Raw genomic sequence first — 26744 nt, 5'->3', positions numbered from 1 at the left:
GACCCACTGCCAATAGTTATCCGCCAGGTGGCATGGGCCTCTCCGACACGGTAGACTGGGGAGACGAACAGATTGAGCAAAGCAGTTGATCCAATTTGTAAATCAGGAAGAGATCGCTGATCACCCATGCATATAATAAATATCTGAGCCTGTATTGAGTGGGCTTGTTTCTCCCCACTTCAAGTCCTAGCGTGTAGGCTTATTTTTTAAATATTGATAGGTTTATTTCCCCGTTATTGAATAAGATCATGTTTTATGTTAGGAGCGCGACTCAGTAAAAATAAAATGGCAAGGAGCTTGCTGTGATTGTCGAGAGTGAGTGCGCGTCAAAAACTTGCCTATGCCGTATGCGCGCACTCGCTACTCACAAGAATGCGTGTCTGCTCGGCTTCTTTCTCTCAACCCTTTAGATGAGAAAGGGAACCTAGAAGGGGACGAGGCTGTTGAGGGAAATAAATTAGCTTCAAAACCACAGAAAGCAGCCACGTTCGGAAGGTTTTGGATTGGCAAAAGGGCAGAGCAGAGACTAGGATCAATTAAAACCGAGTCAATCCGGTTACAACGGGCAGCGTTATAATAATACCAAGGTCAGTACACTGAACGAGCGCACAAACCCACGTAATTTAACGTCTTAGACTGGGTACTGAATTCGGAGACGGGGAAATCACCACCAGCCGCAGCTGAAGATGGAGGGGGTGATGCAAGGGATGCAAGCATACGGTGCGGGGAAGGCTGGAGGAGCCTTCGACCCATTGACGTTCTTTCAACAGCCTCAAACGATCCTTCGGCTTGTGTGCTGGGTGAGTGAGTGGTCATGTTTTGTGTCGTTTATTTGAGCACGTCGCTTTAACAATTCAAGAGTGGATGACACGGGTGGTTTGTGTGTGTACAGCAAAATATCTACACACAGTCGAGCAATGTGTAGGATTTAAAAGCAAACCGATTGATTAGTAGGCAATCTGTTAACCCCATAGGCTAGGCTATATACCCTGCTTACGCACACATTTGAGTGGAAGGACGTTAATGGGACGCACAGAATAAATATGATTGTTTTCAGACTATCATAATATTTCACTACTGACTATTGCTACCTTGTCTTGAAAACCATATGTGTTCAATTAAAATGTTATGGCTACCACTGAATTAAAGACCCCTATTTTATAGACTACTAAATGTCAGTTAAAGTAGCAATCAGTAGTTGAAACAATAACAAAGCCACACACCCAGCCACTGAATCGCTAAAAAGCTGAGGAATGAGGCTGGAGTAATGTAACCAATCATGTTCATAGACCGAGCTATGGATGCAAGGACTGACCATCCATGATATCACAATTATAGTTTGAACCATTTTTTTGAGGCTGTATAGTGTTTGTTTACATTTATTTTGTTTACAAACATTGGAGTAAGAAAAGCTTATATTTTGACAGTTGAGTTGCGCTCATGAGGCATTTATAAATTATATTCTTCAAGAACAATAGGTACATATCAATCATTTGTTTGTCCAGAAATGGATGTAGTAACTGCAGATTGCCCCTTTTAACAGGATGTGTTTACACAGGCCAACGTGGAATCCGGGGTAGACGTAACATATTTAACCAAAATGGTATAGGATTTATTAATTTGTGGATGTCCATCTATTTCGTATGATATGTTATGAATTACAATTCACGATATTTTACGAATTGCAATAACATTAGCTTGGTAGATAGGTGGCTAAAGTTAAGGATGGGAGTTATGTTATAAGGTTAGGGGAAGGGTTAGCTAAGTAGTTGCAAAGTAGCAAAACAAGTGTCTGTCGGATAATTTATATTAACGTCTAAAGTCTAGGCCAAATATAATGTAGGTCAGATCATTTATATTTACGTGAAAATGCTTTATTTTTGTCATACTAGATGCACTGTAAGTTTAGATAGAAGAGGAAGGCCAATGCCTGTTGCGCACCGCAGCATCACCCACCTTGCAATCTGAATGGAGGCAGTCAACATTTTGAAACTATTTCATCATAAACGTAACTGTTTAAAACCTGGATGTTTTTATTTTATGTGGAATATCTTACCCTCTTCCAACTAGTGATGCACCGATATGACATTTTTGGCCGATACTGATATCCAATATTTTCCTTGACCAAAAAAAAATCGATACTGATACCCGATATTAAAAAATGTTGCGGCCTTTTAAGCATTGTAGTACAGTTAAATAGTTAGTACACACACATGGACGCAGCGGTATAAGCCTCTGCATCTCTGTACAAGAGGCGTCACTACGGTCGCTGGTTTGAATCCAGGCTGTATCACATCCGGCTGTGATTGGGAGTCCCATAGGGCGGCGCACAATTGGCCCTGCGTCGTCCGAGTTTGGCCAGGGTAGGCCGTCATTGTAAATAAAAATTTGTTCTTAAATGTTAAATAAAGTTAAATAGTTAAATAAAGGTTACACACTCACCACACTGACCAAAAAGTTATTTTGTTGGCATTTACGTATGTCCCCATTACCAGTAACACATAATCAAAACCTATTTCTTTCACTTACTTGCTGTGCTGTTTCGTTGTTCATTTGTTCAGTCGTTTCATTCTCAACCAGGATTTCATCATACATGTCAAGCAGTGAAGTTTCAGCTCTGTCTGTCCATGGCTTCTCTTCCTCAGTATGCACTGTCACTGTGTCCATTTCCATCTTGTCCAGCTATGTATATAACATTTCACATAAACCCTGTTTCTTGTCTGCATCGAAGTAGCGGTCCTTGTACATAGCATCGAGCATGGTGGCGACACAGTAAAGAGAAAATGCCTGTTAAGCAGGTGTTTCAATGCCATGACAGAGGGTATCACGTCTGCTGCAGACTCAGTTGATGAGCTTATTTCTCGAGTCAGTTGTTTGAATGGAGCCAGCTAGTGTGTTCATGGTTCCAAAGTTTCAAACATGTTCTCAAATGCAGCAGCGGTATGAGGATCACAACATTCATTAGCATGAAATATGACTTCACCCACGACAGAGAACGGTTGATTGTCAATGGCAATGAATTCTATTATCTTGGCATTAATGGATTTCGCCTTTTGAGTTGTCTCGCTGAAATGTTCTGACTCTTTCAAATGACTGCTCGAGTTGTTGACTCCTCGATCCACATAGCTGACATTGTTGTCTAGGTTAGGAATGCTGTGTAGCGCAACATTTTATGTGGCGTTATTACGCCATGTACCTAAATTATATAGGTATGCACGTCAGCTTTGACATCGGTTTTGCTCATCGCCGTTAAACTAGACATCGGGCCGATGTAGATGTTGGCATTTTTAGCTAACGTCGGCAAATTATCTTCACCGATATATCGCGCATCCCCACTTCCAACCATAGGAATGAATGTTAAGGGGATTATTTTATAAACACTTCCTCATATCCCATTGATACCAGTATTTATTTCATGTTTTCAACGTTCTGTTGTCCAGCAGCCAAAGACACAATCCTACAGCAGTCATTGGGGGGGTTATTGGCAGCCAGGAGAAAGGAATTATTATTAATATGTTCAGTCACACAAGGGGGGATTGACGGGCCAGCAATACCACCAGGAATTCTGAGTACTGGTAACCATACCAAACGTAACATAACATATACTAATTTGAGCGGGACATATTTTTGTTTACCATGTTACGTCTAGTCTGAGACCAGCCTGCACAGGCAGTTTAAATTCTGATAAAAATCTGATCTGATTGGTCAAAAGACCATTACTTGGCAAAATATTTTGTCTGTGTAAATGCAGACAGGCTATTTTGGAACCATCTCAGCACTCAATAGTCAAGCATGGAAGGATTTTCAGTCCGCCACAAATCAATGTGATAACCAGAGCTTGATTTCCTCTCGTTAAAGGGATATTTGGGGATTTTAGCAATGAGCATGCTAGTAGATAGCGCAATGACTGGAAGTATATGGGTAACTCGAGTTAGCATTGGCTCGCATAACTACCTCTAACTTCTTTCATACTGGACACAGAGACATAAAAATGGTATCCACAAGTTCATCTGACTAGATAAAGGGCCTCATTGCCAAAATCCGGAAGTATCCCTTTAACGTTATTGTTATTATTGAACTCTTTGTGCACAATTAGTAGTGACAAGGCTGTTGTAGGCTAGTATTTACACAGACAATGACCAGCAAGCTTAGGATTTAAAGTGTTATTAAGGAAAAGGCTTTGGAGGCTGTATATTACAACCTCGGATGCAGTGGCGGCACGAGCCTGGCGCCTCGTCAGTGCCTGCGGACCGCAAGGTTCAATTACTGGAGCCAAAGATTCCTGTCTGCTGTAGGCTACACGTGTGCAGGTTCTCAGGCCATTATTGTTGCGAACAGATGTAATTGGACATGAAGGCTATTGTTTTGTATCTAAAATAAACAGAAAGACAAAAATAATTGATTTGCTCTTATCCTGGTGTTTCATTTAGATCTGAGACCTGCATCATGCATAGTGAATCGATGTTTCCAAATAGGCCTAATAGCTGTAGTAATCAATAGCCAAGCCTAAAACACAGCATCTCTCAAGAGTGTGTGTATGTGTGAGCGCAGGGATGGGGGGTGTATTTGGTATATTTTTAAATACAGAAATACATTTGCAAGTAGGCAGCCCCAACAGCAACTACATTCCCAGTAATGTTTATAGAAACATTTACTTGCTATGACTGTGATATGTTGTTAATCTAGATTAGTTGAATGCAGCGACCTAAGTCACTCTGGATAAGTGTCTGCAAAATTACCTAAATGTACTTGTGAAAATGAACCTACCTAAATGAACTGCAGAGCACACTGGGTATTATTATTATTATTAGCCTTTTGGCGGGGGGCTCATTAGAATAATAGTCAGCATGCTTTGCAATTGTTCATTTTTACATGTACATTTTATATTTAGTTCATTTAGCATACACTCATATCACACCATAGTTCTATCAGACTTCTGATACCAATGCAGGGTGAAAGGGGGCCACAAAATGTTGAACCACTATTTTAAAAATAAATGTAAAAAATGGTATAGAAGAGTACTTTGAAAATACAAATGATAACTCTCGAAACTATCTTGTTACAAATACATTGGAGTGTAGTCTAGCCCAGTGCAATACAAATGACAAAATACTCAAGTCATTTAAAGCATATTTCAAAGACATGTAACAAATACACTGCTCAAAAAGTAAAGGGAACACTTAAACAACACAATGTAACTCCAAGTCAATCACACTTCTGTGAAATCAAACTGTCCACTTAGGAAGCAACACTGATTGACAATACATTTCACATGCTGTTGTGCAAATGGAATAGACAACAGGTGGAAATTATAGGCAATTAGCAAGACCCCCCCCCCCCCCCCCAATAAAGGAGTGGTTCTCCAGGTGATAACCACAGAACACTTCTCAGTTCCTATGCTTCCTGGCTGATGTTTTGGTCACTTTCGAATGCTGGTGGTGCTTTCACTCTAGTGGTAGCATGAGACGGAGTCTACAACCCACACAAGTGGCTCAGGTAGTGCAGCTCATCCAGGATGGGACATCAATGCGAGCTGTGGCAAGAAGGTTTGCTGTGTCTGTCAGCGTAGTGTCCAGAGCATGGAGGCGCTACCAGGAGACAGGCCAGTACATCAGGAGACATGGAGGAGGCCGTAGGAGGGCAACAACCCAGCAGCAGGACCGCTACCTCCGCCTTTGTGCAAGGAGGAGCAGGAGGAGCACTGCCAGAGTCCTGCAAAATGACCTCCAGCAGGCCACAAATGTGCATGTGTCTGCTCAAACGGTCAGAAACAGACTGCATGAGGGTGGTATGAGGGCCCGACGTCCACAGGTGGGGTTGTGATTTTACAGCCCAACACCGTGCAGGACGTTTGGCATTTGCCTGAGAACACCAAGATTGGCAAATTCGCCATTGGCGCCCTGTGCTCTTCACAGATGAAAGCAGGTTCACACTGAGCACATGTGACAGACATGACAGTCTGGAGACACCGTGGAGAACGTTCTGCTGCCTGCAACATCCTCCAGCATGACCGGTTTGGCGATGGGTCAGTCATGGTGTTGGGTGGCATTTCTTTGGGGGGCCGCACAGCCCTCCATGTGCTCGCCAGAGGTAGCCTGACTGCCATTAGGTACCGAGATGAGATCCTCAGACCCCTTGTGAGACCATATGCTGGTGCGGTTGGCCCTGGGTTCCTCCTAATGCAAGACAATGCTAGACCTCATGTGACTGGAGTGTGTCAGCAGTTCCTGCAAGAGGAAGGCATTGATGCTATGGACTGGCCCGCCCGTTCCCCAGACCTGAATCCAATTGAGCACTGGAACATCATGTCTCGCGCCATCCACCAAAGCCACGTTGCACCACAGACTGTGGTGACCTCCATGGGTTGATCAATTTGATTTCCATTGATAATTTTTGTGTGATTTTTGTTGTCAGCACATTCAACTATGTAAAGAAAAAAGTATTTAATAAGAATCATTCACTCAGATCTAGGATGTGTCATTTTAGTGTTCCCTTTATTTTTTTGAGCAGTGTACTTCCCACGCCTGTCCTGTCTGTCTGGTCTGGTCGTCTGGTCTGGTCGTCTGCTCTGGTCGTCTGCTCTGGTCGTCTGCTCTGGTCGTCTGCTCTGGTCGTCTGCTCTGGTCTTGTCTTGTCTGTCTGGCATAGCAATTAGAGAAAAGGTGTACAACACTATAAAGGAATGCAGCAGATTGGGGAGGGAACTCCAATGATCATGGAGAGGTTTTATTCCTCATTCAGCTAAGATCCAGAATTGTGTGATCAGACAACCTGCTTTCATGAGTAGTAAGGCTAAATAAAACAAAGATGGACACCAACACATTTGTCTTGGTGGAGAGAAATCTGCCATTTAAAATCGAGAAGGGGAATGTAAGTTCAGCCCCTCCCATTTAAAAATCTGCCATTGTAGCTCTCCGTATGATGATGATAGGTTAGTATTAACTTGCTGGACCACAGCTTTCTCTTCAGGATGAGAGGGAGGTGGACCCCCCACCCCCCCCTTCCCCAACCGAGATCCTGATTGGCTGATTGAGGTCTGCTGCGTTGGCATGACGACTGTCAGAGACCACTGGAAAGATGTCACCGGGAAAGCCCACTCATGAGAAATGGACGGATAGAGGGAGGAATGAGGACACATGAGAGGAGGCTTGCTCACGACACAAGTACGTTATTCACCAGAGGAAGTGGACAGGGACGGCCTTTAGAATGGCTGGGTCTTTGTATCATGGCGACCTTGTAACTAGGGGTGTTATAGGTCATGTGACATGACAGTTTAGTACATCCTATCAGCCCCCTTTTAGTTCAGCTTTCTTTTCCTTGTCCGATCATCTGCTGCCTTTTCAGTGTGAAGCCTTTGTCTGAGCAAATAGAATAGTCATGTGCTTGCGAGTCATGAGGGAATGTGGAATGAGTTGTTTTTCTTCATTCCATGGAGCATTCTCTGAATAACGGTTATTTTTCTCTAGTACTCCTGTTAATGTCACTGGGATCTGTCGAGTGATGTTGGGTGATGATACATGATGGTGTACCATTGAGAAACTCCTCAGTCACCAGATCAATACAAGCTTTATTGAGCTAATACAGTAGATGGACACCTGGAAATGGAGAAGTATTTCCTTTTGGTGGGTCTCCGGTCCTGGAGGGCTGCAATGTCTGCTACTTTGTCAATGATGTTACTGATTTTAATTGACCAATTAGGCACAGAGGCACAATAAAAAAAACAAATAGACACTTATACCCTACTCAAAATAATGACCAGAGCCGAGCCAAACTCTACTGCACTGGCCTGATGACGCTCCACCATAGTTGATGGTACTGCATTGTGTGTGTGTGTGTGTGTGTGTGTGTGTGCGCGCGCGCAGCGTGTTCATTCAGATGTCGGAGTCACTATAACCGGAGCACTATTAGTGCATTTCCACGGTCAGACTTTGCACCGGTGTTTGGCAGTGATGCTGGGGACATAAGAACATTATTTGAAATGTTCTCCAGCCAAGGCGTAATGTCTGTTTGGTATGTAAAAGGTGACAGGGTTTGGATGTGATTTGTTTTTTGATGCAAAACGTTTTGCTACAGTGTGTCCTGCTGCAAACCACAGACTGTGGTTATGCCGCACAGCAAGCAGTACCAGTGCACCAAGTCTGGACCCAACAGGACCCTGAACAGCTTCTACCCCCAAGCCATAAGACTGCTAAAACAAGTCTGCTAAATAGCTAATCAAATGGCGTTGACTGCGTTGGCCTTTTTGTTGTTGCACTAACTATTTTACACACACACACACACACACACTTTCACCACATAGGGTTCTGCTACTGTTTATCATCCATCCTGTTACCTAGTAACTTTACCCTTACCTACATGTACATACAGTGGGGCAAAAAAGTATTTAGTTAGCCACCAATTGTGCAAGTTCTCCCACTTAAAAAGATGAGATGCCTGTAATTTTCATCATAGGGACACTTCAACTATGACAGACACAATGAGAAGAAAAAAATCCAGAAAATCACATTGTAGGATTTTTAATTTATTTATTTGCAAAATATGGTGGAAAATAGGTATTTGGTCAATAACAAAAGTTTATTTCAATACTTTGTTATATACCCTTTGTTGGCAATGACAGAGGTCAAACGTTTTCTGTAAGTCTTCACAAGGTTTTCACACACTGTTGCTGGTATTTTGGCCCATTCCTCCATGCAGATCTCCTCTAGAGCAGTGATGTTTTGGGGCTGTTGCTGGCAAACACGGACTTTCAACTCCCTCCAAAGATTTTCTATGGGGTTGAGATCTGGAGACTGGCTAGGCCACTCCAGGACCTTGAAATGCTTCTTACGAAGCCACTCCTTCGTTGCCCGGGCGGTGTGTATGGGATCATTGTCATGCTGAAAGACCCAGCCACATTTCATCTTCAATGCCCTTGCTGATGGAAGGAGGTTTTCACTAAAAATCTCACGATACATGGCCACATTCATTCTTTCCTTTACACGCATCAGTCGTCCTGGTCCCTTTGCAGAAAAACAGCCCCAAAGCATGATGTTTCCATCCCCATGCTTCACAGTAGGTATGGTGTTCTTTGGATGCAACTCAGCATTCTTTGTCCTCCAAACACAATGAATTGAGTTTTTACCAAAAAGTAATATTTTGGTTTGATCTGACCGTATGACATTCATCCAATCTTCTTCTGGATCATCCAAATGCTCTCTAGCAAACTTCAGACGGGCCTGGACATGTACTGGCTTAAGCAGGGGACACGTCTGGCACTGCAGGATTTGAGTCCCTGGCTGCGTAGTGTGTTACTGATGGTAGGCTTTGTTACTTTGGTTCCAGCTCTCTGCAGGTCATTCAATAGGTCCCGCGTGTGGTTCTGGGATTTTTGCTCACCGTTCTTGTGATCATTTTGACCCCACGGGGTGAAATCTTGCGTGGAGCCCCAGATCGAGGGAGATTATCAGTGGTCTTGTATGTCTTCCATTTCCTAATAATTGCTCCCACAATTGATTTCTTCAAACCAAGCTGCTTACCTATTGCAGATTCAGTCTTCCCAGCCTGGTGCAGGTCTACAATTTTGTTTCTGGTGTCCTTTGACAGCTCTTTGGTCTTGGCCATAGTGGAGTTTGGAGTGTGACTGTTTGAGGTTGAGGACAGGTGTCTTTTATACTGATAACAAGTTCAAACAGGTGCCATTAATACAGGTAACAAGTGGAGGACAGAGGAGTCTCTTAAAGAAGAAGTTACAGGTCTGTGAAAGCCAGAAATCTTGCTTGTTTGTAGGTGACCAAATACTTATTTTCCACCATAATTTGCAAATAAATTCATAAAAAATCCTACAATGTGATTTTCTGGAATTATTTTTCTCATTTTTGTCTGTCATAGTTGAAGTGTACCTATGATGCAAATGTACAGGCCTCTCATCTTTTTAAGTGGGAGAACTTGCACAATTGGTGACTGACTAAATACTTTTTTGCCCCACTGTAGCTACCTCAATTACCTCGTACCCCTGCACATAGACTCTGTACTGGTACTATATAACCATGTTATTTTTTTTAATCTTTATTGTTATTCACTGTGTATTTATTACTGTCACTATTTAATTTTGATGACATTTTATCTATAACTCTGCATTGTTGGAAAATGACCCGTAAGTAAGCATTTCATTGTGAGTGTACACCTGTTCTTAACAAAACGTGACAAGTAAAATTTGATTGGATTTTTAAATTTGAACATGACCCTGATTGACCATTATCTCATTAGACCGAAATGTTGATTGTCACCACTTAAACCTTGTTGGAGTTACCAAGAGCCCCAGTGTGCATCGGTTTGTTTTTCAAATATTAACTAGAGGCCAGGAGGGATACCACGAAATATGTCGATCGAATGGAAGTCTGTCAAGTATTAGTAGTAGTCTTATGTTGGTAGGATATCTAACAATTCCCAGCAGCTGTTGAGCTAATGAGCCAAAAGATTCTGCTGGGACTTTGCCCTGGTGAAATGTGAACTAGTGTTCATGTTTTGGATGACCCTCTGTTATTTATCAGCTAGCAAATTGATAACCTTTGTTCTCTTTTTCTTTTGACAGTTTAAATGGAATGTGTGTGTGCCATGAATGTATATACACACTACAGTACAGCAGCTAAATTTCATTCTAAAGCTGCACTTCACCCCCCCAATAGCAACCCTATCTTTCTCTTCTCTGTTATGAGCACTACATTTCCGACTAGCCGTCTCCTTTCCTTCCCTCTCTCCTTCTTGTTATTTGTGTGACGATGATTCGCTGTGATGTGGAGAGGACCTCTGATTCTGTGTGTATGCGGCTCATTGGAGCGGAGCTCAAATACAGTTACCCAAAACCAGGATGACATTGGTGTCATTGAGTTGTCCCTCCTGCCAAGACCAGCATCTGGATCTAGACGCTCTACTGGGCACAGAGTTTTCACCACAGCCTTTAGGTAGAGATGGGCAGGGGAATTTTGTAAGGGCTTATGATGTAAGTAACTGAGGCCAATCTACTCCGAGAAGACCGGTGGAGAATATAGACTTCTCTTAGCTTTCCAGGAACAGGGTTGAAGTAGGTAGTGGTGTGTTCAAGAACACTGTTTAGTGTTTTGTTTTGAAGTTGCTATTGCCGACCTTGCTCTAGCAATCGGTTTTCATTTTGTAACTGTTTTTCATTCTGTTTCGTTGAAATTACTGTAACCAGTTGAAAACATTGTTCCGTTGATATTTCCACAGCAAAAATTGGGTTTGATGGTTGGTTTGTCTAGGATGGATGTGCCTTTTCCTCCTGTGTTTTTGTTGAGCTGTCTGCTACTTATGCATTAACATGCACATCTGCAACTTCATGTTAGGCCTATATTCAGCTAGCCATCTGTATATAGGGAGTTGGCATTTCTAGTTTCCTGGTAGTACTTATGTGTGCATTAGTATGGAGAAAGACTTCCGGTCTTGTGACTCAAAGAATCTGTCAGTCTTGGTTGTTCCACCTTTCACTCTCTCTCTCTCTCTCTCTCTCTGTGTCTCTCTCTCTCTCTGTGTCTCTGTCTCTGTGTGTGTGAACACAAGGTCACAGAGATTAAAATGGAATTATTGTGGGGGAGGGCAGAAATGTGGTGCTCGGCCAGCAAGCTGTGTGTGTGTCCATGTTTCTTTGTCAAGAACTCCTTTATGTACATCTCAATCAACATCTGTATCAGTGGTACTCCGTGATGGAGGAGAATACACTGACTGAGGGAGACTAGCACAAGGAGATTCAGAGAGCGAGAGGGCATCCAGTGCAGTCTGCTCACCGCAAGAGCAAAGTGCCTCTGTAGGCCTCGGTTGTAGCTTGCAGCAAAGCTAAGGGGCTCTAGCTGTAATGGTGTGCAAAGCCTGATTGATTTATTGACTGGTAGGCCTGCCTGAAAGACATCCTGCACACTAATAGGCACACACGGGGACTCTGACAGTAATCCAACATATATCTTTTGGATGCATTTAATTGTTTGGTTGTGGTAGTGGTGCAGCAGTGAAACTGTAACAGAAAGCCAGTGCTGCTCATCTTAAGAAAGTCATGCATAAGTTTATTATTTGTTGATCACATGATAAACATACAAACACTAAATTCCCTCAGGCTTAATATGGAGCATGAAAGGCTGCTGATGATCACAAGATCAGGACCCCACGTGGTGCCAGCCACAATGCCTGCTTTCATACGTCTATGAGGTGCTGGGGCCTTGTGATCCAGAAAGGACTGAGAGCTCTGCTGCTAGCCTAGTAATTATATATCTGAGTAGGTGAATGGACCAGGAGGGAGACCACACCAGCAGACAACTAGAGAGTAGGGAATTCACAGATTTACAACCAGATCATGTCCACAAACAAATCTCTATCCTCTTTGCATTTTCAAATCAAAGTTTGTCATCCGCACAGGATACAGTGTAAACTGTGCAATGAAATGCTTACAATATGAGCTATAAAGCATGGTTTAGAGGAGTTTGGGATGAAAAATGACAGCAAAGGAAGATGATCAAATAATGGGGTGGAAGCAAGCAGGAAATTATGGAGCAGATTGCATCCTTGCCTCCTTTCCATGTTCTGAAAAAAAAGAGTGCTGCTATCTTCATATACAGTTGAAGTGGGAAGTTTACATAGACACAGGTTCATTAACTTGTTTTTCAACCACTCCACAAATTTCTTGTTAACAAACTACAGTTTTGGCAAATCGGTTAGGACATCTACTTTATGCATGACACAAGTCATTTTTCCAACAATTGTTTACAGATTTTCACTTATCATTCACTGTATCACAATTCCAGTGGGTCAGAAGTTTACATACACTAAGTGGACTGTGCCTTTTAAACAGCTTGGAAAATTCCCAAATATTATGGCATGACTTTAGAAGCTTCAATTGGAGGTGTACCTGTGGTTGTATTTCAAGGCCTACCTTCAAACCTCAGTGCCTCTTTGCTTGGCATCATGGGAAAATCAAAATAAATCAGCCAAGACCTCAGAAAGAAAATGGTAGACCTCCACAAGTCTGGTTCATCCTTGGGAGCGATTTCTAAACGCCTGAAGGTACAGAGTTCATTTGTACAAACAATAGTACGCAAGTATAAACACCATGGGGCCACGCAACCGTCATACCGCTCAGGAAGGAGAAGCATTGTGTCTCCTAGAGATGAAAGTACTTTAGTGCGAAAAGTGCAAATCAATCCCAGAACAACAGCAAAGGACCTTGTGAAGCTGCTGGAAGAAACCGATACAAAAGTAACATAACCTAAAAGGCCGCTCAGCAAGGAAGAGACCACTGCTCCAAAACGGCCGTAAAAAAAGCCAGACTACGTTTTTCAACTGCACATGAGGACAAAGATTGTACTTTTTGGAGAAATGTCCTCGGGTCTGATGAAACAAAAATGGAGCTGTTTGGCCATAATGACCATCGTTATGTTTGGAGGAAAAAGGGGGAGGCTTGCAAGCTGAAAAACACCATCCCAACTGTGAAGCACAGTGGTGCCAGCATCATGTTGTGGGGGTGCTTTGCTGCAGGAGGGACTGGTGCACTTCACAAAATAGATGGTGTCATAAGGAAGGAAAATTATGTGGATATGTTGAAACAACATCTCAAGACATCAGATTAAGTTTAAGCTTGGTCGCAAATGGGTCTTCCTAATGGATAATGACCCCAAGTAATACTTCCAAAGTTGTGGCAAAATGGCATAAGTTCAACAAAGTCAAGGTATTGGAGGGCCCGTCACAAAGCCTTGACCTTAATCCTATTGAAAATGTGTGGGCAGAACTGAAAAAGCGTGTGCGAGCAAGGAGGCCTACAAACCTAACTCAGTTACACCAGCTCTGTCAGGAGGAATGGGCCAAAATTCACCCGACCTATTGTGGGAAGCTTGTGGAAGGCTACTCGAAACATTTGACCCAAGTTAAACAATTTAAAGGCAATGCTACCAAATACTAATTGAGTGTATGTAAACTTCTGACCCACTGGGAATGTGATGAAATAAATCAAAGCTGAAATAATGATTTCTCTACTCTTATTCTGACATTTCTCATTCTTCAATTCAAATCAAATTGTATTTGTCACATACACATGGTTAGCAGATGTTATTGCGAGTGTAGCGAAATGCTTGTAATCAATCAAGTAGTGATCCTAACTGACCTAAGACGGACTTTTTACTAGGATTAAATGTCAGGAATTGTGAAAAACTGAGTTGAAATGTATTTGACTAAGGTGTATGTAAACTTCCAACTTCAACTGTAAATACTGGACGGTTGAAACTAGGCATTGTGAAGAGATGCTAACAAGCATGTGAGCACTTAAAGCATTGAGAATGTAATAACATGAAGTGCCCCCTTGCTTTCTCTTCTGTCAAGGGATCTGGTTATATATTCAGCATTCAGTTCACCTTGTAACTTTGACGGTTTTCCTACTTACAAAGCATGTAGAGGTCTGTAATTTGTATCATAGGCACACTTCAGCTGTGAGAGACGGAATCTAAAACAAAAATCCAGAAAATCACATTGTATGATTTTTAAGTAATTAATTTGCAGGAAAACCTGCAAAATTGGCAGATCCCCACTGTATATGTATGTATGTATGTATGTATGTATGTGTGTGTATATTGCTCGTATATACAATATATTGTGTGTGTGTCGACGGTAGCGTATTCAAATTGAATGTGAATATTAGTTTAGTCAAAGAGCAGTGAATGTACAGCACTCAGGAGGTTATAAGCCTGAGGTGTTGGGGGAGTTCCTGCCAACCAAGGTGGGCCAGCTTCAGCACAGCTAATGATAGTTCAATGGGGAAGATGCACATTGAAAGAAGGCTAATGGCCATTACTTTAGCTTTCTTCTTCTTCCTCACTCTCTCTCCTCTCCTTTCTCTCTTACATGTTGTACTTTTATCCACTCATCTGGTTGCTTGCCAGCCACCAGCACATACAGTATTACATCAGAGATGCTCTGTCATACCACCACCACCCCACTCCCTCATGCATGCTCTCTCTTTCTCACACATATATGCGCGTGCGTGCACACACGGCTTTCTGAAGAGGCCAGCTGTTAAAACCGCAGGACTTTTCCAGGACAGCCCCCACGCTACCTCCTCAAATGCCTAATGCTGGATGGGGTTGCCTGTGGTGGGGAATACACAAACACATACACACACACCACAAGTGGAGTCAGGGCGGTGTACAGATCTTTCAGTGGGCAGGTGCTCAAACTGACATTGGAAAAAGAGGGAGGGCTATCAGCTGATCGTTGATGATTGATGTAAATCTGCTTGTTAACTAGCTGGATTTTTATGTTGCTGATTTGTGTTGCTGATTTGTGATTTAGCTATCTTAAATGCTCCTAAAGATCATTTCATAATATAATATTTATAATCTTCTAACTCTAGATATATGGTGTCTTGTGTGGATATTTTACTACAGGGTGGTTAGCTAGTCTAGACTACCTGGGTTGCTGCTGACGACTGAGGAAGGGATGGAGTTGGGTCGGAGCGAGGGTCATTGATGCAGCTGCTCCTCTCCTGTCTTTCTGCCTTTCTCTGCTGCGTGTATCAGCCAACCAGACCAAATATTAATAATGATGCTAATCAAGTGTTAATCAAATGTTATGCTTCTGAGGCAGCACTGTTGATATTTAAACTAGTTGACTTGCTACACACACTCGACCGGTGACATGTTTGGATATCGGGCGTGTGCAATCTCAGTACAGGGCAGACCATCGGGTGCAACCAACAGACGGGTTTGGCGAACTTGACAACGTCACGACGACTTGCGGGCAATGGGTTCAGAACAATAACGACAAAACCTTATACATAAAATAATAGTTATAGCACACGGGCACTTGTCGAATGGGAGTTCAAAGGGGCATATGCTGGGCACGTGCTGGGCACAGGTTGACTCCTAACTGTGCACGTGCCCGAGCCCAATAGATGCAGTAGTATACACAAGCCCCCTATCATCCCATCTCATCATCAACAAAACAAACATCAACCCTGGCCTGAACATGGATCAAAGCAGTTGAGATGTACTCCAGTATACGAGTCATTTTTCTAATGTATGTGAATTAAATGAGTAGAAGTTTTTAATGCTGCTATAATGCTAGATGGTTTTATGATGTAATTACTGCCATTGGTGCAAGATGGGCCGGTTTTGACTTTGCTTACTGTTTCACATGATGTGTCATTAGGATCTTCCTTCATCTACACTTGTGTCAGATCAGGTACTGCCATACATGTATCTGAATGTAGACAACTGGGTGAAAATGGGACTGTGGATTTGTAGGTTCTGGATTAATTTTACCCCAAAGTGTGATGACATGATCATGTTGTGACTTCTCTGCATGACGTCATACATTACTACAGTGTATTCAGACCCCTTGACTTTATCCACATTTTGTTATGTTGCAGCCTTGTTCTAAAATTGATTAAATAAAAAAAAATAGTCAATCTACACACAATACCCTATAATGACAAAGCGAAAACAGAAATACCTTATTTACGTAAGTATTCAGACCCTTTGCTATGAGACTTGAAATTGAGCATCCTGTTACCATTGATCATCCTTGAGATGTTTCTACAACTTGATTGGAGCCTACCTGTGGTAAATTCAATTGATTGGACATTATTTGGAAAGGCACACACCTCTCTATATAAGGTTCCACAGTTGACAGTGCATGTCAGAGCAAAAACCAAGACATGAGGTCAAAGGAATTATCCGGATTGTGTCGAGGCACAGATCTGGGGAAGGGTACCAAAAAAAGTCTGCAGCATTGACGGTCCCCAAGAACACAGTGGCCTCCATTCTTAAATGGAAGAAGTTTGGACCCACCTCAACTCTTCCTAGAGCTGACCGCCTGGACAAACTGAGTAATCTGGAGACAAGGGCCTTGGTCAGGGAGGTGACCTCTGAGGATATGGGAGAACCTTCCAGAAGGACAACTATCTCTGCAGCACTCTACCGATCAGGCCTTTATGGTAGAGTGGCCAGACGGAAGCCACTCCTCAGTAAAAGGCACGTGACTGCCTGCTGGGAGTTTACCAAAAGGCATCTGAAAGGACTCTCAGATCATAAAAACAAGATTCTCTGGTCTGAAACCAATATTGAATTAATTTAGTCTGAATGCCAAGTATCACATCTGGAGGAAACCTGGCACCATCCCTACGGTGAAGTATGGTGGTGGCAGCATCCTGCTGTGGGGAAGTTTTTCAGCGGCAGGGACTGGGAGACTAGTCAGGATCGAGGGAGAGCTGAACGGAGTAAAGTACAGAGATCCTTGATGAAAACCTGCTCCAGAGCGCTCAGGACCTCCGACTTGGGCGAAGGTTCACCTTCCAACAAGGCAACGACCCGAAGCACACAGCCAGACAATGCACGAGTGGTGTCGGGACAAGTTTCTGAATGTTCTTGAGTTGTCATTATGGGGTATTGTGTGTAAATTGATGAGGATTTATTTTGTTTACATTTTAGTACAAGACTGTAACGTAACAAAACATGGAAAAAGTCGAGGGGTCTGAATAATGTCATGACTTTCCCTCCTGGGTGAGGATCAAAGAGAGCTCCCCCTCTCTCTCCCACCAGATATGAAGTGGGGCTGGTTCTAGGACTTTGACGACTGGTCGTAAACTTCCTGTCTTGTGCACTGCAGTATGGAGAAGTCAAAAATTCTTTGTGTGTAGAAAGAGACTCTGCCCCCAAAATTTTAACATCAAAAGGTTGGACATTTAAAACAATATTTCTAATGCAAATAATGTGGGAAATGATTGTTGGGGCTCCAAACAATAATCATGTCAAATCAGTTGTTGTTTTGTGATTTCATTAAGAACGGTGTAACAAAATAACAGTTACTCTACAAATGTATACGTCCCAGTTGTCAGGTTGTAAAATGTTGTTAAACTTATGATTAAATATGAAACTGTTTGTGGGAAGATTAAATGTGATTTTAGCCTTCTAAATGAGAATTGTTTCTACCTAAACTGTTGCCAGTCAGTAACCATGCCTACATGAGCACAGACATTATGCCAAAAGGATGGAACGGCCCTTTTTCCAGAGTACTTCTAAAGGACTCCGAATTAAATTTACATTAGACCAGACAGCGTGGAGCGGTGGCTACATTGACTGGTTGCTACTGACATGTAAAATGGTTTAAAACTACTAGACCAGTATACGGGCAGCGCGAGCTGAATATGTGACAAATGGTCTAAAACTACAAGACCCTCCTGAGACTCGACGAGTGAAGAAGACTAAGACATGCACCGCCTGCCGCTCTGCATGTAAAGTAGTCTAGAACTTTGACCAAAGACACAAGGAAGATCTTATCAAACGATCATTGGAATGTCTGATGTATCCAGTGTAACGAACACTTCCAGAACAAAGAAAGATACTACAACTACTAAGGACATGGTGATCTCTGGTGGACAACCAGAGACTTACACAACCAGAGACTTTCTGTCGAACTATTCGTCACAGACGGATCGGGCGATTTCATATTTGCGTTGCATTTTTAAATCTGAATGAGCAGTTGTTAGTGTGCTAAATATCCATATTTGCGATAAGCCTGTTATTCAACTATGTACGATAGTTGAATTCCTTTGTCTCTTCTTCTCCCGTTCTTTCTTTCCCCACCCCTTTCATTGTGTAACCAGCCGTCATATCGGGTTAGTGCACTGGGGACTTTTCAATGCATTATTCAACCTATACTGTGTATTTCTGCATAAATATTTAGAAAGTTTACACAAATTGGCTTAATTATTTATTTACTAAGTCATCATGTAGACTAGGGTTCGTTCAGATTTATAGAATATTATGATGTTCAGAATGAGACTGATGAGAGAAAAATACATGTATAAGTGACTTATATTCATATCTATAGATATCTTATAAGAGTTTAATTCGGGAGATAATAACTTGTTAAATAAGTTTCCCGTGGTGCCCCAAGTTGTTACATGATAAATTTAATCATGTAATTAATTAAACATAGTTAATTGATAAGATAAGTCATTGAATTAATGATTGCCACGTCATGACAATACTTTCCATATGCCTGTATAACAGATTTACATAGAATACAAAAAGGATCAGCTTGTGCAACTGATTTACCATCCACATTGATTTTACTACCATGTGCTGTAGATCAGCAGTTGCCAACTGTCCTCCTGGAGCTACTGATTTTGCAGGCTTTTGCTTCTATGCATTTCTCCTTTTCTCCCTACTCTACCCTCTCTCCTCAGTCAACTTCTTTCTCACACCCTCCCTCTCTTCTTCCCCCAGCTCTTCTCCATCGTGATCTTTGGCTGTATAGCCAACGAGGGCTATGTGAACCGGCCTGACGAGATTGAGGAGTTCTGCATCTTCAACAGGAACCAAAATGCCTGTAACTACGCAGTGGGGATGGGAACCCTGGCTTTCCTAAGCTGTGCTGCCTTCCTGGTCCTGGACGTCTACTTCCCCCAGATCAGCAGCGTCAAGGACCGCAAGAAGGCTGTGCTTGCTGACATTGGAGTTTCTGGTAAGCTCTGGGGTGTAGTTTCTCCTAGGCACCAGTCTGGGAACAGCTTTTCCTCCCCCAATTTGAACCTTAACCATTACTGGGGAAAATTCAAAACTGACCACTGATCAGCGTCTATGGACAACTTCACCCCACACAGGAAAGATGGGGGATGCGGGAGGTGATTGTGTTAACAGCAAAGAAAGGGGTTGTTTTTGTTGAGAAGTTGGTCATGCTATGAGTTTGGAGTGTGTTTGGAGGCACGGTTTATCTGGGTGCTCTGTGAAAATTCGGTTCAGGGGTGGGGAGGTGGATGTGGCCTTTGTCTTTAGCCTTTCTAAACTCTTAGGAAACACGGATCAATACATGGACATTGATAAAAGTCTTGTTTCTTCAATAGCCATTAGGCGTACTGGGCCCTGTCTGTATACTCTTAAAATGTATAATCTCTCCTTCCTCCTTTCCTTGACGTAATCACTCCAGCGTGACTGGATTGGCATAGAAGCAAGCTTTTCACTGCATTTTCACTGCATTCACCAATTATATTATATCAGATGGGTGATTACTTCAAGGAAAGGATTAAAGAAGGATGCATATTAATAGTATTGGAACAGAGCCCTGGAATTTGAATCCCAGCTCTAGGACATTGCGGACTTGAGTACTGTAGGAGCCATTTTGTATGTGCACAGGTGCCCCCCTCTGGTTAGCTGTGGTGTGGCTGATAAACTCTAACATACTCGTTATGACCTTTTGAGGCTCAGCTTTGATTACTGTGAGGCTATTGAGGCTTGTAAAAATGGTTGCAAAATATGTTGTGTATCAGTAGTTGATATGTTTTTTTTATATTGTTGCATGACCTTTGTGGTGTTGCTCATAATGCACAAACATACTCATGTCAGTCTGTTATTGGCATGACATTTGTAATGTGGTATTACTGAGTATGATATTACATTTCAAGAACAGATTTTTTCTTTAGTTTTACCACCCATAGTATTAATGGTTTCCGTTTGTAATTCTCCCTCTCCCTTTTTTTTTCTCTCTCTCCCCATCCTTCCTGTAGCATTCTGGTCGTTTGTCTGGTTTGTGGGGTTCTGTTTCCTGGCCAACCAGTGGCAGGTTGCCAAGGAGGAGGACAACCCTCTAAGGGAGGGCGCGGACGCAGCCCGAGCCGCCATTACCTTTGCTTTCTTCTCCATCTTCACCTGGGTACGTACAGTACAATAGCCCTCCATTTCATCAACCTTTCTGTCTGGCGTAATGGCCATTTGTGCATCTACAAAATATAAAATATGTATCTTACGCAAAATGTATTCATATCACATTTTTCCATCAGTGCCCCTTCAATTAAATTGATTTGCATATCACCTCTGCCTTCTTCATCAGGCTCTAATTCTGCTCCGTCTGAAGCTGGATTATAACATTCTGCTCCTCTTTGTCAGTCTTTAACTTAGCTCTGTTTAACACTGCTTTTTCTTCATATTTAGAAGTCTCTTCTTTTTTTCTGCAGTTTTGTAACCTGGATCTGAGCTTTCTCTCCTATCTTCTCTGGGTCTGTTTAGATTCCTAATTTTCTCAATTTTAATCTTTGTCTATGCTGTATTTTTGTATACAATGATGCTTAATCTCTGTTTTAGTTAGTTCAGATCTAAGTTTCTACCTCTTCGCCAATTTAATCTTTGCTTCCGTCTCAACCTTAAGCTTTTTCTAGACTATGATACATAACTTTATGGAAGGATTGTATCTGGTGACCACCCTCACCACCCATCCTCACCACCCTTTCTATCCCATAACTGTCCCTGACCTGTTTGTCTCTCTCTAGGGTGCTCTGACACTGCTGTCCCTGGAGAGGATAAAGAGAGTGTCGTTCGAAGAAGAGTACAACAAACTGTTCGTTCCGTAGCCCACACCACCACTAGCCTAATGATAGATATCCTGACCCTCACATTATTTCGCTAACACCAACTTCCCGTCCAGGCTGTCTGAATGATGTCCTCCTTAGATGGCCAAACATATTGAAGGAGTACCTTGTATTTGTTTACTATGATTGGCTAGTGTTTACAGCTAGGATCTGCTTCCTAGATTCAGATTGCCCTTCCAAAGTGCCTTGATATCAAACCATTGCCAAAAATGAGTGTCTTTGTGGGGTTAAAACGGTGGTACTCAATTCATTTTTATGTAAAGTATTATTTTGATAAAATAATTTGATTCCATGGTACCATTCAATTTAGATTGATATCAACCATGCAAAGTGGCTCTACAGAAAATGTTCAATCAGGAAATTATTAGAAAGTGATAAAAATGTACAGAGTTCATACCAATTTGATCCCAAACCTTGTTAAATTGTATCTTAGATATGTAGTAATTGTTCACATTTTATTTCAATGCCAAAACTACAAATCTGTGAAGGAAAAGCTATGAGCTCTTTTCACCTCCTCTCCCTAATCTAGCCTTATGCTTCCCCATACACACATGCCACAGCTGTAGCTAACTACTACAGCTTAATGACATGTGTTTAGTGTTACCAGGTCCAGCTGGCTGCAACCACTATGTGAATCTCTCTGTTATTTTGTATTATGAGTTTTCTTTTCGTTTGGATATTTTTGCTTTGTATATGACACTGGGATGATTTTGAGAATGTTTATTATTCATGATAAATTGTTACTATTGTATTAAAAAGAAATAAGTCAAAGACGGTGCCTGATCAGGTGAAAGGTTCCTCATGTCACTCCAGGACCACTGACTGTATCGGTTTTGACACTCCCCGCTTAAAACCGACTAACAGGCTTCATCCTCCTCCCCTCTTCCTCCTTTCTCCCTCTCTCTTTTTCTCTCGTTGTCCCACCCTTGTTTAACTACCATACATCCTCCTAACCTTACTTCATACCTTTTTTTAATCACTGGCATGTTACCTGATATACCCCCCTCCCCCACTATCATTGGTTGCGTCTATCGTGTCATCTCATTCTGCCCATCTGTCATATTCAAATCCCACCCACACAACCCCATGTCTCCACTTTTCTTGTTTGTCCCCCTCGCCCACAACGTATTTTTTTGCTATTGCTTTCATGATGTTGCCCATCCCCTTTCCAATCGCTCGCTGCCCCCTATGGTCTGGGGCTCCCTCTTCCCTTCTCCACGCATACATTGTTTTGCTATCGCCTCTATATTATTGCCCATTCCCTTTTCAATTGTTCGCCTGCCGCATAACACCCTCTCTACTCCGAAGGCGGTGCAGGCCTTCCTGGGCTTTCAGAAGTACAAGCTGGGGGCTGACTCGGCCCTCTTCTCCCAGGAGTACGTTGACCCCACCGCCGACCCCAACGCTGCGTCCCCCATGGGCACTGACTACACGAGCTATGCCACCGACATTGACACCGCGGCCAGCACAGAGCCAGCCTTTGATGGCTCTGCTGGCTACCAGGGCCAGGAGTACTGAGCCAGAGGGCCAACGGAGGAAGAGAAGGACCAGGAATGGGCTTACTCAGCATCAGGGGTGGTTTAAGGGGACATTTTTGTGGTTTATGGGGACATGGGGTGTCTTAAAGGTAGCCAAATCCCAGATCTGTTTGTGTTAGCTGTGATGATGAAATACAGGGCCTTCAGAAAGTATTCAAACCCTTTGACTTTTTCCACATTTTGTTGTTACAGCCTGAATTTCAAATGGATTAAATGTAGATGTGTCACTGGCCTACACACAATAGCCCATAATGTCAAAGTGGAATTATGTTTTTAGAAATGTTTACATATTTATAAAAAATGAAAAGCTGAAATGAGTATTCAACCCTATTTTTTTATGGCAAGCCTAAATAAGTTCAGGAGTAAAAATGTGCTTAGTTTGAGCATGGTGAAGTTAATTGGGTGTATTGATACAACCTGCAAAGCCTAGTCACTACAAAGATACAGGCATTCTAACTAACTCAAGGAAACCGCTCTGAGATTTCACCACGAGGCCAAAGGTGACTAAAACATTTACAGAGTTTAATGGCTGTGATAGGGGAAAACTGAGAATGGATGAACAACATTATAGGCACTCCACAATACTAACCTAAATGATATAGTAAACAGAAGGAGGCCTGTACAGAATAAAATAATTCCTGTTTGCAATAAGGCATTAAAGTAAAACTGCAAAAAATGTGGCAAAGCAATTAACTATGTCCTGTATACAAAGTGTTATGTTTGGGCCAAATCCAACACAAAACCTCACTGACCACCACATTTTTCATATTTTCAAGCATGGTGGTGTCTGCATCATGTAATGGGTATGCTTGTCTTCGGCAAGACTAGGGACTTTTTTAGGATAAAAATAAATGGAATAGAGCTAAACACAGGCAAAATATTAGAGAAGAACCTGGTTCAGACACTGGGCGACAAATTCACCTTTCAGCGGGACAATAACATAAATCACAAGGGCAAATACACACTGGAGTTGCTTACCAAGACGCCATTGAATGTTCCTGAATGGCCTAGTTACAATTTTGACTTAAATCAACTTGAAAATCTATGGCAAGACTTGAAAAGGCTGTCTAGCAATGATCAACAACCAACTGGACAGAGCTTGAAGAATTTAAAAAAGAATCATGTGCAAATATTGTCCAATTCAGGCATGCAAAGCTCTTAAAGACTTCCCCTGAAAGACTCATAGCTGTAATCGCTGCCAAAGGAGATTCTAACATGTATTGACTCAGGGGTGTGAATACTTATGTAATTAAATATTTCTGGATTTTATGTTCAATACATTTGCAAAAAAAAATTTAAACATGTTTTCACTTTGTCCTTATTAGGTATTGTGTGTAGATAAAATGCATTTACTCCATTTTGAATTCAGGCCGTAACACAGCAATATGTGGAATAATTTGAGGGCTATGAATACTTTCTGAAGGCACTGTAGGAGTTGGCAAGATAGCACTAACAGATCTGAGACTTGAATACCTGACAGGGACTTTGGGTGGCTAACAGGGTGGGACTGGACCAAGGGTTAGCAATCACTGTGTGTGTGAGTCAGAGTGCTACAACGTTGCTGGGAAGGTGGAGGCAGGGTATGAAAGAGAGCGAGAGTCTTCTCAGAGACCATGGTCGGTGTGTGTGTCGGTGTCCAGAAGCGGTTTGCCTTTAGTTGGTTGGCCACCTCCATGGGATCAGACAGAGTTCTATCCAGAAGAGGGTTATTTTCTGCAGCCTTAATTCACCTATGTGTCCCAGTTGTCCACCCTTATCCCAAAGTGTGCACTTGCATACATGGATATAATGGGATTGGTGTAAGCATTGGCTGGAAGGACTTTCCACCAAACCTTGATGGAGAGTGTGCAAGTGCACACTTCGGGAGAGAGGTGGGGAGTCGGGATGCAGTCTTGGAACTCATACACACCTATACTAGCACATATATCAACACAAATTAAAGAAGGAACGTTAGGAATGCACTTAGTGTGCAAACCTACTTTCTGGCAAACATAAAGGGACGAGATAGTCACCTGATGATATAGGTGATGGGACCTGAACAACGCAAGTCCTACGAAACACCACTGTGTTTTGTGGGCCTCAACACTATAGCCTGGTCATTGCACAATGACCTAGGACCTGCTTGCCATCCCTTTTCAGCCAGTTTAGCGTTCTTTGTTTGGCAAATGTAAAATGGCACTGTTTGGTGTCTACTCTTGGCCATATCTATGCCAAATTAACACCCAAGCCAAACCCACTGTTAACGGTGCTAAATCTGAAAGGTTATCCCATCATACAGGACAAAGGACAGGGTATGACATACAGGAACCGAACAACTAACAGTAAAGCACAACTATAGACGCGCCACATTAACACAAATTGAGCTGTTGCAGATGTGCTGCGTCATCACCAGCGCAAACTCAGATATTGTCCTCAACTGTTCATAGCAGAAAATTCTCGAACTAGATAAATCGGTAAACATTTTATCAAATTCTTAAGCATTCCATCAGCAGACACCAAATTCTATATTGATGACGTGTAAGCACTAATTAAGAAGACCAATGTACATAACCAACTTAAAAGCCAAGTCCTTTTCCGCCAATAACCAACCCCCATGCACCAACGTTGACTGCCAACCAAAATGTGACCAACACTGGCTTGACACTAGTAACTGACATTGTGTATGTCCTTAAAATCAAAGCAAGAGTGTCAATTGCATACTCCTGTCCTCTCTCCTCACGTACATATCAAAAGAATTGGAGGAGAAAGTCAGAGGGGCGGGATCTCTGTTTTTTTCATCCAACGGTTTAAAGAGAAGGGGGTGAGAAGAGAGGACGCGAAGAGTATGCCATTGAGATTCTCCCAAAGTGGGCGCAGAAGCCTCTCATTTGACTTAGCACTAGAATACCAGCAGTTGATTTCAGACTGACCGGTGCTTGTTATCTCTTCTTTCATATGCCAACAGCTGAAGACTTTAGTGATTTCTGTTTCCAAATGTTTGTAATGATCCATGTATGTGTAACTGAGTGGGGTTTTTTCCAAGGCAAAACGTGCTCAAGAATTGTATATATATTCTACTATTTTTTGTATATATACAGTACCAGTCTAATGTTTGGACACAGCTACTCATTCAAGAGTTTTTCTTTAATTTTACTATTTTCTACATTGTAGAATAACAGCAAAGACATCAAAACTATGAAATAACACATGGAATGACGTAGTAACCAAAAAAGTTTTAACAAATCAAAATATATTTTACATTGAGATTCTTCAAAGTAGCCACCCTTTGCCTTGATGACAGCTTTGCACACTCATGGTATTCGCTCAACCAGCTTCATGAGGTAGTCACCTGGAATGCTTTTCCAACAGTCTTGAAGGAGTTCCCACATATGCTGAGCACTTGTGGCTGCTTTTCCTTCACTCTGTGGTCCAACTCGTCCCAGACCATCTGACTTACATTTACATTTACATTTAAGTCATTTAGCAGACGCTCTTATCCAGAGCGACTTACAAATTGGTGCGTTCACCTTAAGACATCCAGTGGAACAGCCACTTTACAATAGTGCATCTAAATCTTTTAAGGGGGGGAGGTGAGAAGGATTACTTTATCCTATCCTAGGTATTCCTGAAAGAGGTGGGGTTTCAGGTGTCTCCGGAAGGTGGTGATTGACTCCGCTGTCCTGGCGTTGTGAGGGAGTTTGTTCCACCATTGGGGGGCCAGAGCAGCGAACAGTTTTGACTGGGCTGCGCGGGAACTGTACTTCCTCAGTGGTAGGGAGGCGAGCAGGCCAGAGGTGGATGAACGCAGTGCCCTTGTTTGGGTGTAGGGCCTGATC

General features: G+C 42.4%; 1 protein-coding gene across 2 annotated transcripts; it reads left to right on the top strand.

The window, feature by feature from the left end:
• The first annotated feature begins 260 nt into the window (after positions 1-260).
• On the top strand, positions 261-26744 carry LOC115104021 (synaptogyrin-1-like). 2 transcript variants are annotated; one of them, XM_029625157.2, is made up of 4 exons: positions 261-800; positions 19257-19494; positions 20534-20679; positions 22700-26744. In XM_029625157.2, the coding sequence occupies exons 1-4, from the start codon at positions 687-689 to the stop codon at positions 22907-22909; spliced, it is 708 nt and encodes a 235-aa protein (XP_029481017.1). In that variant the 5' UTR covers positions 261-686; the 3' UTR covers positions 22910-26744. The 2 variants fall into 2 exon arrangements, with proteins under 2 accessions (XP_029481017.1, XP_029481019.1); XM_029625159.2 differs by lacking the exon at positions 22700-26744 and adding an exon at positions 21293-22162 and having other exon boundaries at positions 265-800.

Source organism: Oncorhynchus nerka, linkage group LG21 (genome assembly GCF_034236695.1).
Source record: "Oncorhynchus nerka isolate Pitt River linkage group LG21, Oner_Uvic_2.0, whole genome shotgun sequence".
Taxonomy (NCBI): Eukaryota; Metazoa; Chordata; class Actinopteri; order Salmoniformes; family Salmonidae; genus Oncorhynchus; species Oncorhynchus nerka.
This window is presented reverse-complemented; position numbering and strand designations above follow the sequence as displayed.

Bases quoted from the DNA above. Each gene is read 5' to 3' on its own strand.
- LOC115104021 (XM_029625157.2), top strand. From the start codon at position 687: ATGGAGGGGGTGATGCAAGGGATGCAAGCATACGGTGCGGGGAAGGCT. The intron at 801-19,256 runs GTGAGTGAGTGG...TTCTTCCCCCAG, and splicing joins TCCTTCGGCTTGTGTGCTGG to CTCTTCTCCATCGTGATCTT. The intron at 19,495-20,533 runs GTAAGCTCTGGG...TCCTTCCTGTAG, and splicing joins TGCTGACATTGGAGTTTCTG to CATTCTGGTCGTTTGTCTGG.